This window comes from Hirundo rustica, chromosome 5 (genome assembly GCF_015227805.2).
Source record: "Hirundo rustica isolate bHirRus1 chromosome 5, bHirRus1.pri.v3, whole genome shotgun sequence".
NCBI classification, from domain to species: Eukaryota; Metazoa; Chordata; class Aves; order Passeriformes; family Hirundinidae; genus Hirundo; species Hirundo rustica.
This window is the reverse complement of record NC_053454.1, coordinates 61,484,592-61,495,478: the sequence shown is the minus strand read 5'-3', so window position 1 is coordinate 61,495,478 and position 10,887 is coordinate 61,484,592. Positions and strand designations below refer to the sequence as shown.

Sequence of the window (10,887 nt, the reverse complement as noted above, 5' to 3'; positions counted from 1 at the left end):
TTATTTTCAGTAACAGCCCTTTAAATTCAAGTGCCACCGCTCTCCTTTAAACCCAGCTCGCGTGCCGGTGCCAAGACATTCCTGGAGGAGTTTTGAAGGCGCACTGGGTGGCTGGGGGGTGGCTTTGTCTCCTTTTGTCTCCTTTCCCCGTTCCCTTTGTCCCGCGGGGCAGCGCTGAGAACGGGACCAGCTCGTGGCACGGGTGGGCGGCATCGATGCGCTCCGCGTGCCGCTGCTCGTGCCTGCGGCGGGATCGGCCGCGGCGCGAGCCGGTGGCGTCACTGCCGCTCCGTCGGGCCCGCCGCTGCCTCGCGCCAAATTTGAAGGCGGCGCGCGCGGGGCTGGGCTCGCGCCCCCTCAGGTGGATCTCGCGCCCGTCCCCCGCCCCCGTCCCCTCAGGCGCCCTCGCGCCCCCTCAGGCCGCCATGACCACCCCGCCCAAGCGCAGCAGGCCCGACGGCCGCCTCAAGAAGGTCGCCGTGGAGGGCAACATCGGTGAGTCGGCGCGTCCCGCCTACGCGGGAGAGGGGATGGGGAAGGGGGAGCTGGCGAGGGCTGGAGAGAGAGGCGGCTTTCTCGGCGGTCGATGCTTTCGGCCGCGCCTGGGGAGGCACAGCTCTGCGGACTCTTCATTTCCTGCCTGCCTCCTTCCTTTCTTTTTTCTTTTCTTTCCTCCCCTCCCCTTCTTCCTTAACTCTTCCTTTCCCTTCCCCCCTTCTCCCCTCCTTCTCCCCCCCTTCCCTCCCCCTCTTTTGCCTCCCCTCCCTCTCCCCCCTTATTCCTTATATGAGGGCTCCTCCCACTGTGGCAGAGCTGGGCGACAGGGGTGCTTCCACAAGATTTTCCTGGCCGTTTCCTTGCGTAAAAGGCTTTTAGACAGGTCAAGAGGTACAAGCAAGCCCGTTCACAATGTCAGAGACTTTACCCTGATACCGTAAAAATGATGAGATTTGGGAGAGGGGAAAAAAAAAAAAAAAAAAGCTTACTATTAATCAGTTTTTAACTGATTTACCTGTTTGGTGTTGAAGTCCTGGATAAGGTTTTCTTCGCATCTTTCCTGTTTGTGGCGTAGAACACCCAGGATCACAGAATTTCCCGAATTGGGGGGGATCCATAAGGATCTCTGAATCCCACTCCTGGCCCTGAACAGCGCACCTCAAAATATTACCAGGTGCCTGGGAGCATTGTCAAGCCTGATTAAATTCAGATGAAGAAAAACCCTGTTGCTCCATTGGTCGATCTGGATCATGGTGGGTGTGGGAGACTGGTTTATGGGGGTGGAAGGCAGAGTTGAACACTAGTTAAATAACACTGCTCTGGGGGGGTTCTCACTGACATTGTTCCTGGATGCTTTTCTTACAGCTGCAGGAAAATCCACCTTTGTGAATATTCTGAAACAAGCCAGTGAAGACTGGGAAGTGGTTCTCGAGCCTGTAGCTAGATGGTGCAATGTCCAGCAAAACTCTGGAGATGATGAGGTGAAAGGGGGAAAACAAAGTCAAATGTTCCTCTAATTTCAGAACACCGGTGTATCCAACAGACTGGGGATTTTTCAGACTCTGTGCGATAGCAACACTTTTGCTGATCGCTTTCACAATGTCTGAGTTCCTCTGGTCCAGTTTGTTGGGTCTGTTATGGAATAAATGTTGTTCAACGTCAGATGTAATTTCTGAAAGTGCTAAAGAGTTACAGGGGTTACTTGTAGCCACCGTGAACTAACCAGGTGAGCGGAGAGGGTTGTTCCTGTACCATGAAAAGTGTGTTCTGAAATGTCTTAGGAAATTGACAACTGCTGCTCGCTCAGTTTTAGTGGAGGGATTTTTTTTTCCAGCTACCTGTAATTCCATTGGCAATCCAGCTGCTACTTCCTGTGCAAGTGGCTTTTGAGGGACTGGAGATCTTTTTTAGACCTGGCCGAAAGCACAGCGTATTTTGGTTAACTCAGTGTAATGTTTAATGGGGGCACGTTGCCCCTGCCTTCTCGTCGGCTGCGTTTTGCCGGAATTAGGTGGTGTTCTGTTTCTCTTCCCGTGAATGCAGGAGCTGACCACGTCGCAAAGGAGCGGCGGGAACGTGCTGCGGATGATGTATGAGAAGCCGGAGCGGTGGGCTTTCACCTTCCAGACGTACGCGTGCCTCAGCAGGATCCGGGCTCAGCTCAACGCCCTGGATGGCAAACTCCGGGACGCACAAAATCCCGTGGTGTTCTTCGAGCGCTCTGTCTATAGCGATAGGTATGTGGGGCTGGAGCCCTGAAGGGTGAAAATTCTCCAAAGTCAAATCAGGATACTTGGGGTAGGAGGGGAGCTCTGCACATCACCCAGTCCAAGCCCCCAGCCAAGGCAGGGTCAGCAAGGGCAGGTGACGCAGGAGCGCATCCAGGGGGTTTAAATGCTTCCAGAGGGGGAGACTCTATGACCTCCCTAAGCAGTTCTTGCGTTGCTTGGCCACCCTTGTGGCAAAACCTTCTTCCTCATGCTGAGGTGGAACTTCTTGTGTTTTAGCTTATGGCCGAACAAAAAGATGTCTAAATAAATGCCCCATCCTGCGTTTCTGGATTCAGAAGGTGAGACTTGATAACCAAATCCCATCCCATAATCCTTAGGTGTTCCACCTGTTGCGATATATCGCAAAAAATAACGTGTTTTAATATTTTTGTAAATAAATGACCCCGTGTACAAGCCAGCTATATTCTGTGAGCTATTCCCGCACACCTGAGCTGCAAATGTTGCTGGTCTTCATGCACACAGCTCCAGGAGGAGAATACCAGCTGTTTAATTCCACTCCAGGAGATCTTCAGAGATGCTGCAGTGTTACCACTCAGCTTCTTCTCTAGTTACTGTACCTGAGGCAAACCAAGGGATTCCTTGTGTCCAAGAGAATTTTTGTTTCCATCGGTTTAATGTCCACAGGTACATCTTTGCTGCTAATTTATACGAGTCTGACTGCATGAACGAGACCGAGTGGACAATTTACCAGGACTGGCACGACTGGATAAACAAACAGTTTGGCTCGAGGCTGGCACTGGACGGGATCATTTATCTCCGAGCCACTCCTGAGGTGAGGGATAAGAACATGACGGCACCGAAAACAAGTCTGTGTCCTGGGCCTTGCCCCTCATGGTTAGAGCCCAGCTCAGGCTGCACTGTTCCCCTGAAGGCTGCAATACTTGAGCTGTGACTAGGTCTGGAAGTACTTAGAGAAAACTTTCTTTCAAATGTGGACTCTGTGTATTAAAGCCAACCGTGATGGTAATGACTTTCTCATTTTGAAAACAGAATGCTTGAGAGCAGTAGACAAGAAAATACTGCTGAAATAAAGCAAGCGACTCCAGAAAAGTACAAAGTATCTCTAGGAATGGCTGTTCCATCGGGAATATAGCTGTAGGGGGAATAGATACAGCTGTTTACTGTAATGGTAGAGCTGATGTGGGGTGGTCTGTGAAGCCTCTACACCTGGGGCACGGGAGCTAAGCCAGGTGAAAGTGCGCCCTGTATGCGAGGCCTCATGACCACACTTTGATCTTGGGCCATCTAATATTTGTTTAAAAGGAGAGAGCAGAATAATATCTCTTGGGTATGAAACTTGCTTGAACAAGTGAAAAACATGAGATTAAAAGAGCACTAATGAACTTACAGATCACTTCCATATTTCCTTGCTCCCAGCTTCCATGCCTTCAGTTTTGTTATGGTTGTAAAAAACTGGAATGTAACACACTGGAGTAAGTCTGAGGGCATGTTGTTTTTCTATTTCAGAAAAGAACATGTATTTAAATTACAAACTATAACACTTAAAACACTTAAACAATTTTGGCTTGCTGTTCAGGCTTTAGGTGCACTCAGGCTGGGAACAAATGATTTCAAATGTTGGAAAACAGTTCCTAGGAGCCAGAAACATACTTTGTTCAAATTCAACGAGATTTTGAAATGCTTGTCTGTAATGTCAAGTGGATGTTTCTGTGCTCTTGGCATGCAATACAGCAATTTATTTATTTTTATTTTCTATCCTTTGCCTTTAGAAATGCTTGAATAGGATTTACTTGCGTGGAAGAGATGAAGAGCAAGAAATCCCCATTGAATATCTGGAGAAGCTTCACTACAAGCATGAAAGTTGGCTCCAGCACAGGACACTGCGGTAGGGTTTGTTGAGTGGTTCTTTGAGGATGGATAGATCTTTGTAAGGATGTCCTGCAGTGCTTTTTGCACCAGTGAAACTTCAGCTTTTCTTATGATATGTTATTCTAAGCTGCAGGCACATTTCTGTCAGTGTTTCATTAGTAGTAGTGTCTTTGCAGCATGTTCATTATTGCTTGCACGTGCAGCGTGCTCCGAGTTCTCTTCAGACAGAGCTCTGAGCAGCAGAGGCTTCAGCTGAACTCTCTTTAATACACGGTGTGCTGTTATTCAGTTAGGTGCTGCAAGAGCAGAATGTCTGAGAATCACTGATGTATCCCAGGAGCCACACTGTAAATTCAGAATTCCTGGCTGTAGTTTATAGATGCAGTTCTTTTTGTGGTATTCTTAACAATGAAAATGCTGACAGGGATTTGAATGCTCTCTGCTTTATTTCTGGCTACTAATATTTGCTTTGTTCCTCTCCCAATACAGAACAGATTTTGACTATCTACAGGAAATTCCGATTTTAACGCTCGATGTTAACCAAGACTTCAAAGGCAAAAAGGACAGATGTGATCATCTGATCGAAAAGGTAAAATTTCACAGGCAGTCCCAACTGATGATTCATGTTGCTCTAGAAATGCACTTCAATCAACCTTCTAAAATACGTAAGTCACGGAGATCCATTCAGGTAATGAACAGTTTTACGGCCTATGGCAATACATATTTTAAAGCTAGGCCAAACCTTTATCATTTAATTGCTCAGGTGTTCAGTACTTGAATCCCAGTGGGATTCAAGCAAGGACAATTTGACTTTGATCTGAGTAGCCGCAATGACTTACAGACCTCAGCAGTGGTTTGCACACGCTTTTCCAGTCTTTGGAAATAAAGTGTTCCTTCATGAGAAAAGCAGATTTGTCCTTTGATCTCCATTGGTCCACCCAGGAGTGGAAGTGTTTGCCTGGTTAAAACCAGTGTTTCTGATTGAACTTGTTAATCGATGGAATGACCGGAGACGGCAGCTGGTGGAGGGAGCGTGCTTCCCATCTGCACAAGATGAGATAAGGCCAAGCTCGGGCAACTTAGTATGGATTTTGGAGGAGTTTACTCCGGTGTCGGTATCAGGTTATCTGGGAACAGCCTATGCCCTGTGTTGGCCCTATTTTTTGGCATTTCCTAAATGGAGCCAGGGAAGAGGTACAGGCTGGATACACTGGGCTTTGGCGTGTGCTGTGTGGGGACCCAGATCCTGTGTCCTTTCTTTTTACCTCTGTTGTGATGCTCATCCTGAAACTCTGCCTGGTGTGTAAATCCTGACAGGATTCTCCATGCAGGATTACTGGTGCTACACTCTAAAGTAGTGGGTGATTTTCTTGTGGTGCCTTTAAAGTTAGTCTTGGCACAGTTATGTGTTCCCTTCTCCACAGGAAGGGATTTGAACTCCTTTTTTTTTCTACCTCTTTGAGCCCTGACCTGGGAAGGGAAGGGTCACAGTTGGAGAGTGTGATCCAAGATCTGTTTCCATTTCACATCAAGAATTTGGACAAAACGTTTACAGATGTGTTCTGTGTAGGAAAGCTCTTGTCAAAAGAATAACATCATGTCCTCTAGAAAACTGTTCCTTTCTGTGGAGTTGACTGGCTTGAGTGGACAGAGGAAAATGCTCCTAGTTCAGGCTGTATCACATCCTAGGATGTTCCTGAAACTTAGAGGCAGGAGTTGTGAGCCTGGCATTGATCTCCAGTATTGTATTTTCTCCAAGAAGTGTGGTTTTGGTAGGTGCTGTTTCATTATTTCTTTGCCAGCCTCAGATTCCAAGGGACATCCTGATTTGGTGCCCTGGGTTGCTCACCAGCATTAAATCCAGCTGGTGTGCAGGCCGTGGGCGTGACTCTGTGGTTTCCAAATGACAGCTCTTTTGAGGTGGCCATTATCCTCCTCCTGTTTGGGTGACACCTGCTTGTAATGCAATCCTTTGTGACAGAGGGCTGCAGTTCAGGACCATAGGAGGGGTGAGCATAATTCCATCGTGTCTCTCCCTGCATCTGCTAAATTATGGGCACCGTGTCGGGAAATGTTCTTGATGGACAGGTAAATGGCATGGCTGAGCCAGAGCTTCTTTTTCCCTGTTTCCTTAGGTTGTAGTAAAGCATAAAGCAGAGGAGAGGTAAATGTACTTGCTGCCTGTTTCTGCTGATAAACACTTTATGTGATTGACAATATTTGTTTCTCTTTGCAGGTCAAGGAATTTTTGAGCATGTTGTAATCCTCTTTGAAGTGCAGACAGAGTCAAACTTCTGTGCGATCAAACACTCAAGTGCAGCTTCTTCCTTGTTCTGTAGGAGGCCTCTGGAGAGGCACAGCTCAGTCCTGGAGATTTGGTTGTGAGGAACAAATAAACTTCGTGAATAGGGAAATTGTTAAATAAATCGGTACGTCTGTTCAGTATCATGTGAAGTAACACACAAATTCTGAGGAGACAAGGATTCTGAGCATTGCCAAATGCCGTGCCAGTTTCTGATCAGACCAATGAGTTGTAGAGTATTTTGTAGATGTCTTTAATTTATTTTGTGCCCAACTGCTATTTAATTTTGAAGAAAGTAGCTGGTTGTTAGATCTCTTTGGTGTTTTTTTTAGTTGCATGGATTTGTAATGGATGTTTGTTGTTCCCGGGAAGTAAAAGGTAAAAAAAATTTTTGCTGCTGAGAGAATTTTATTATAACCTGGAATTTTATGTTTTAAGGTACACGAAACTGTTTTCTCATGCTTTTGATAGAAGTTCTTCATAGAATACGCTGAATTAAATCCGAATGTGACTGAAATTCTGTATATAGCAAGTGAATTTTTATATCTGTTTCTATTATGCACTGCAAACCAGGATTTTCGAGGCTTTTTGTTACCTAGCACATTTGGGGTTTTTTACCTTTTTTCTTTTTGGCTTTTCTGAAAACAGTGCTGTTTTAGTTGCTGGTCAGTCCTCTTCTCCTGGATAAGAATATGTTTGCTTGCTAGGCCCTGCACTGGGCAGAAGGGCGTTTTGCAAACGGCCTCCATCTGTAAATGACGTGTTGCTGAACCATCCCATAATCACATTAGGGATGTGAGTGGTGGCTTCCTGCCTTTGTTCCAGCTGCTCCCTGTGTTCACTGGGCCTTCTGGGTGTTTGTCTCAGATCCTGCACTGTTGGAAGTAGGTTTTTCGGTCTCACCTGCTTGGAGTAAGAAGGGGAGACCTGTGTGGAGTAGCTGCTGCCTGAGCCTCTTGTTCCAGGTGCAGAAAACAAACTTCAGGCTACCCATCTCAAGTGCTGGGTTTTATGATCTGGCTTGTTCTGCTTTAAACACTTCTGAGTGCACAGTCGGCTTTTGAAGGCAAAATTTTATTGTAAAGCTTTTTATTGTCCACCGTGGTGCTTCTGCTGCCTGCTTGTTGGAGATGACATTTCTTTCTTTATGGCTGGAGTTGTGCTGGCATTCTCTAACATTGGCTGAAAAATAAAAGTGGTTGGAAAGACTTTTTAGTGCTTAATAGTGTTGGCTTCTTGTCTCATAAAAGAAGTAATATTGTGGGTTGCTCGTATGTAATACTGGTACAGTATGTGTATTTGGTGTAAAAAAATTCTTTAAAATTTCTGAGGAACTGCCTGGCTTCACATTTTTTTCCACGTGTGGGAAATGAACTTATAGGACAGAGACACAGGATTACATAAAGTGCATTGTGTGTGTGACAGTGCTCAGTACGAGAGCATTGTATAATATTTATGTTGTATGGAAAGCAGCAGTAGTCTGGCAGAAAATCTTGTGCAGGACTTGAAGGTTGCACAGTAGAAGGAAAGATTTTAAGATCTTTGTTCCAGAAAGGAAGTGAGGTGGAATGGATGAAGATTCAGTTCAGATTTACTTGAAACACATAGTACAAGCTTTTAAAGCATTCTTGGCAAGAGTCTGAACAGTAACAACTTATTTTGACTAACAGTGCAATTATTTCTACAGTTTCAGCTGTCAAAATTGTGGATTTAATTACAGGAATTGGAATGACAGTGTTCGTTGTAAGGAAGTAAACATGTCTGAGTTCTAATAAAGGCTTCTTTTGAAACCCATCACAGAGAGCACACAAATTCTGTGGCAGGTTATCTGCAGCCCGTTCCAGAAAGCTTTACAAAAATCTCTGCCTGCCAAGTTTGAGTTGGAAGGAGCAAAATCATGACCAATTATAAGAATGTTTTTAATTGCTGTGGAGGAAAAAAAAAAACAATACCAAACCACAAACACACGCCCCACTGGCCCCCAAGCTTCTGGGGGATCTGGAAGTGGCTGGTCTGGAGCACATGAGGCTGCAGTTATTTTTATGTGGGACAGACAACAGCACAGACAGCAGCAGAGATGGCCTGAGACTGGTCTGCCTGTGCCTCGGCTTAGACCTCAGCTCCAACAGTGCCTCAGCCTTCTGAACCTGTCAGTATTTCCTTTGCTTACATCTATTCCCAGACTACCACAAACCAGGATTGTTGTGTTGGCTTTTGCCTTTTAGAGATGCGAAAAGTTTCTGAACTGGTGTCTGCTGTTTGGTGAGGATTGTTTTTAAGCCTTTGCGTGTTGTGTCCCTTTCTCTTCCCTTGGGTAAGAGGTACTCTGATGGAATTGCCTAGGAATGCTTGCTTGTTTTACTCAAGAGTCATCATGATTGGGAAACAAAATTGGGATGCTGGTTTTTTCCAGTTAGAAAGCAGATTGAAGTACTGATTAGTAGTGTTTTAATTGTGATGCAAATACCCGTGTGAGCAATGGTCTTAATATTGCCTCCTTTTATTCTCAGTCCTTGTGGCTGTTTTCTGTATAGTGGATTTTAAGTTCTAAGTTCATTTAAGTTCATCTTCTCATCTCTAGATGCTTCTTAAAACAGCTGCCAATTTATAGGTAGAACCTAATTTTCTATAATTTTGTGCCAGGTACTTGTTCTGTTTTCTGTTTATTTACGCAGACTTCATAATAATGGAATTGTATATAAAATATGATAAGTATTGTATTGATTCTGTTCTTCTTCTAGTAATTAGATACTCAGGAATCTCTTTGTGAAATAAAAATGACCCAGGAGAACCTCACTGTGAGTTGCTAAGCGTAGACCAGAGAAGTCTGTATGTATGTAGCGATAATTAGGTATATCTTAGGGAAACACGGACTGCAAGTGCTCTTGCCGAGACGTTTCAGCATAACCAAATGTATGGGCCACCAGTTTTTTTTTTTCCAGCTCCCGTTTAGACTCTGCGTGACTGTGAGTAAATAAATCACTCTTAGCTTCACTCTTTTTGTCTTTAAAATATTGATATCTCCCCTTGCCTTCAGGAACCTGGGAGGATGCATTAGTTACTACCGATGTGCTGCTCTGTAGGTCTGAAGTGTGCTGTTAAATAATGGAAAAGGAAGGCAGCCCTGGTTTTAGGTTTTGCTCTGCAATGTTTTGATGCCACTGGCCCAGATTGATGGCCAATGGAAGTTATTTATTTGTTTTAAAAGATATTAAAAGCCATTGGTGCAACGTCAGCTGTGTTAGTTCACCGAGAAAAATGAAAGCTGTAACTGTGAGGAAAGGAAACTTAGGAGAAGTTTGGTCTTGAAATACAAACCGATGGCAAAATTGTGCTGCAGTCCCTGTAGCCTAGTGGTAAAGAGGAGAAATCCACGGAGGAATCTGCCACAGGAGGTCATTGTGTCTCAGTCCCTGGGCTGGCTGCAAAAGGAGCATTAGGGCTTTAACACTGAATGGCTGTGGAAAAGGTAAAGGAGGAAGAGGTCACTTCCTCGCTCGGCCAGAGGATAAATACTGCACGGAATGAGATAAATCTTCCTCTTGGGGAGGAGGGAGTGGAATAGAGTAAACCCCGCTGGATTAAGTGAATGACTAGAAAAGGCTGAGCTAATGGCAGGGGTTTGGTCACCAGAAGGCCTTCCATGCAGCCACCAGCTGTTTATGTGCTGTGAGTGAGCAGGAGCACATGGATAACACTAATCCTGCTATATCTAAGCCGCGGCAGCCTTCTGGGCTGAGCTCTTAGCCGGACACAGCCCCGAGCAGTGTGAACTAAAACACTTAGCAGCTCTACCAGCTGAGGCTACGCACAGTGCTTACTGTGCCAAATTAACCTGAACTGGGCATGCATCTCCAGAATGCTGATTGAAATCCAGTGGTGACAAGGAGTGTGGATTCCACACTGTGAGTAAGCAGTGCAGGGATTTATTTTACCTTAGGCGTGTGTAGTGTAATGCTCAGAGCCGAAACTGCAGGCTGTAGTGTGCAGGTGACTTTGGTTCATGGTCCGAGTTTCAGTCCATGCGTATAGAGAATATGAGAGCAGTGTAAATAAGACTATGGTGCATGCTAAATGAGATTGTAGGCTATTGCTCATTTCTTGGATTTCTGCTGGCTGCTCTTCCCAATGTTCTGGGCAGGCTGGACATTCCATATATGATCTCCAGGACGTCAAGGTTGTCCTGCTTGCACCATGGATGTTTGCTGGCTCATAGTACTGCCTGGCTTGGAAAAAAGCTGTTTGTTTCTGAGAGTTATTGACAGAAATGCTGCCACTGCAGCTCTTTCAGAGGACATCCTGTGCTTTCTCCTGTCCTTTATTTTGTGCTTTTCTCTCCAATTTCCTTCTAAGTTGTTGTGACTTATCTTTTAATAACTGCTAGAAATATGATCTCATACAAGCTGTAACAGACAAGTTAAAGCCAGTGTTTCACTCAGACACAGCCTTCTTAAGCATGTGGCTTCT

At 45.3% G+C, this 10,887-nt stretch overlaps 1 protein-coding gene across 3 annotated transcripts; it reads left to right on the top strand.

Annotated features, from left to right (window-relative positions):
• The first annotated feature begins 386 nt into the window (after positions 1–386).
• On the top strand, positions 387–7,628 carry DCK (deoxycytidine kinase). 3 transcript variants are annotated; one of them, XM_040064637.1, is made up of 7 exons: positions 387–495; positions 1,363–1,478; positions 2,041–2,234; positions 2,913–3,060; positions 4,019–4,134; positions 4,608–4,707; positions 6,355–7,628. In XM_040064637.1, the coding sequence occupies exons 1-7, from the start codon at positions 426–428 to the stop codon at positions 6,379–6,381; spliced, it is 771 nt and encodes a 256-aa protein (XP_039920571.1). In that variant the 5' UTR covers positions 387–425; the 3' UTR covers positions 6,382–7,628. The 3 variants fall into 3 exon arrangements, with proteins under 3 accessions (XP_039920571.1, XP_039920573.1, XP_039920572.1); XM_040064639.2 differs by lacking the exon at positions 387–495 and adding an exon at positions 869–888; XM_040064638.2 differs by lacking the exon at positions 387–495 and adding an exon at positions 1,053–1,250.
• Positions 7,629–10,887: the final 3,259 nt, after the last annotated feature.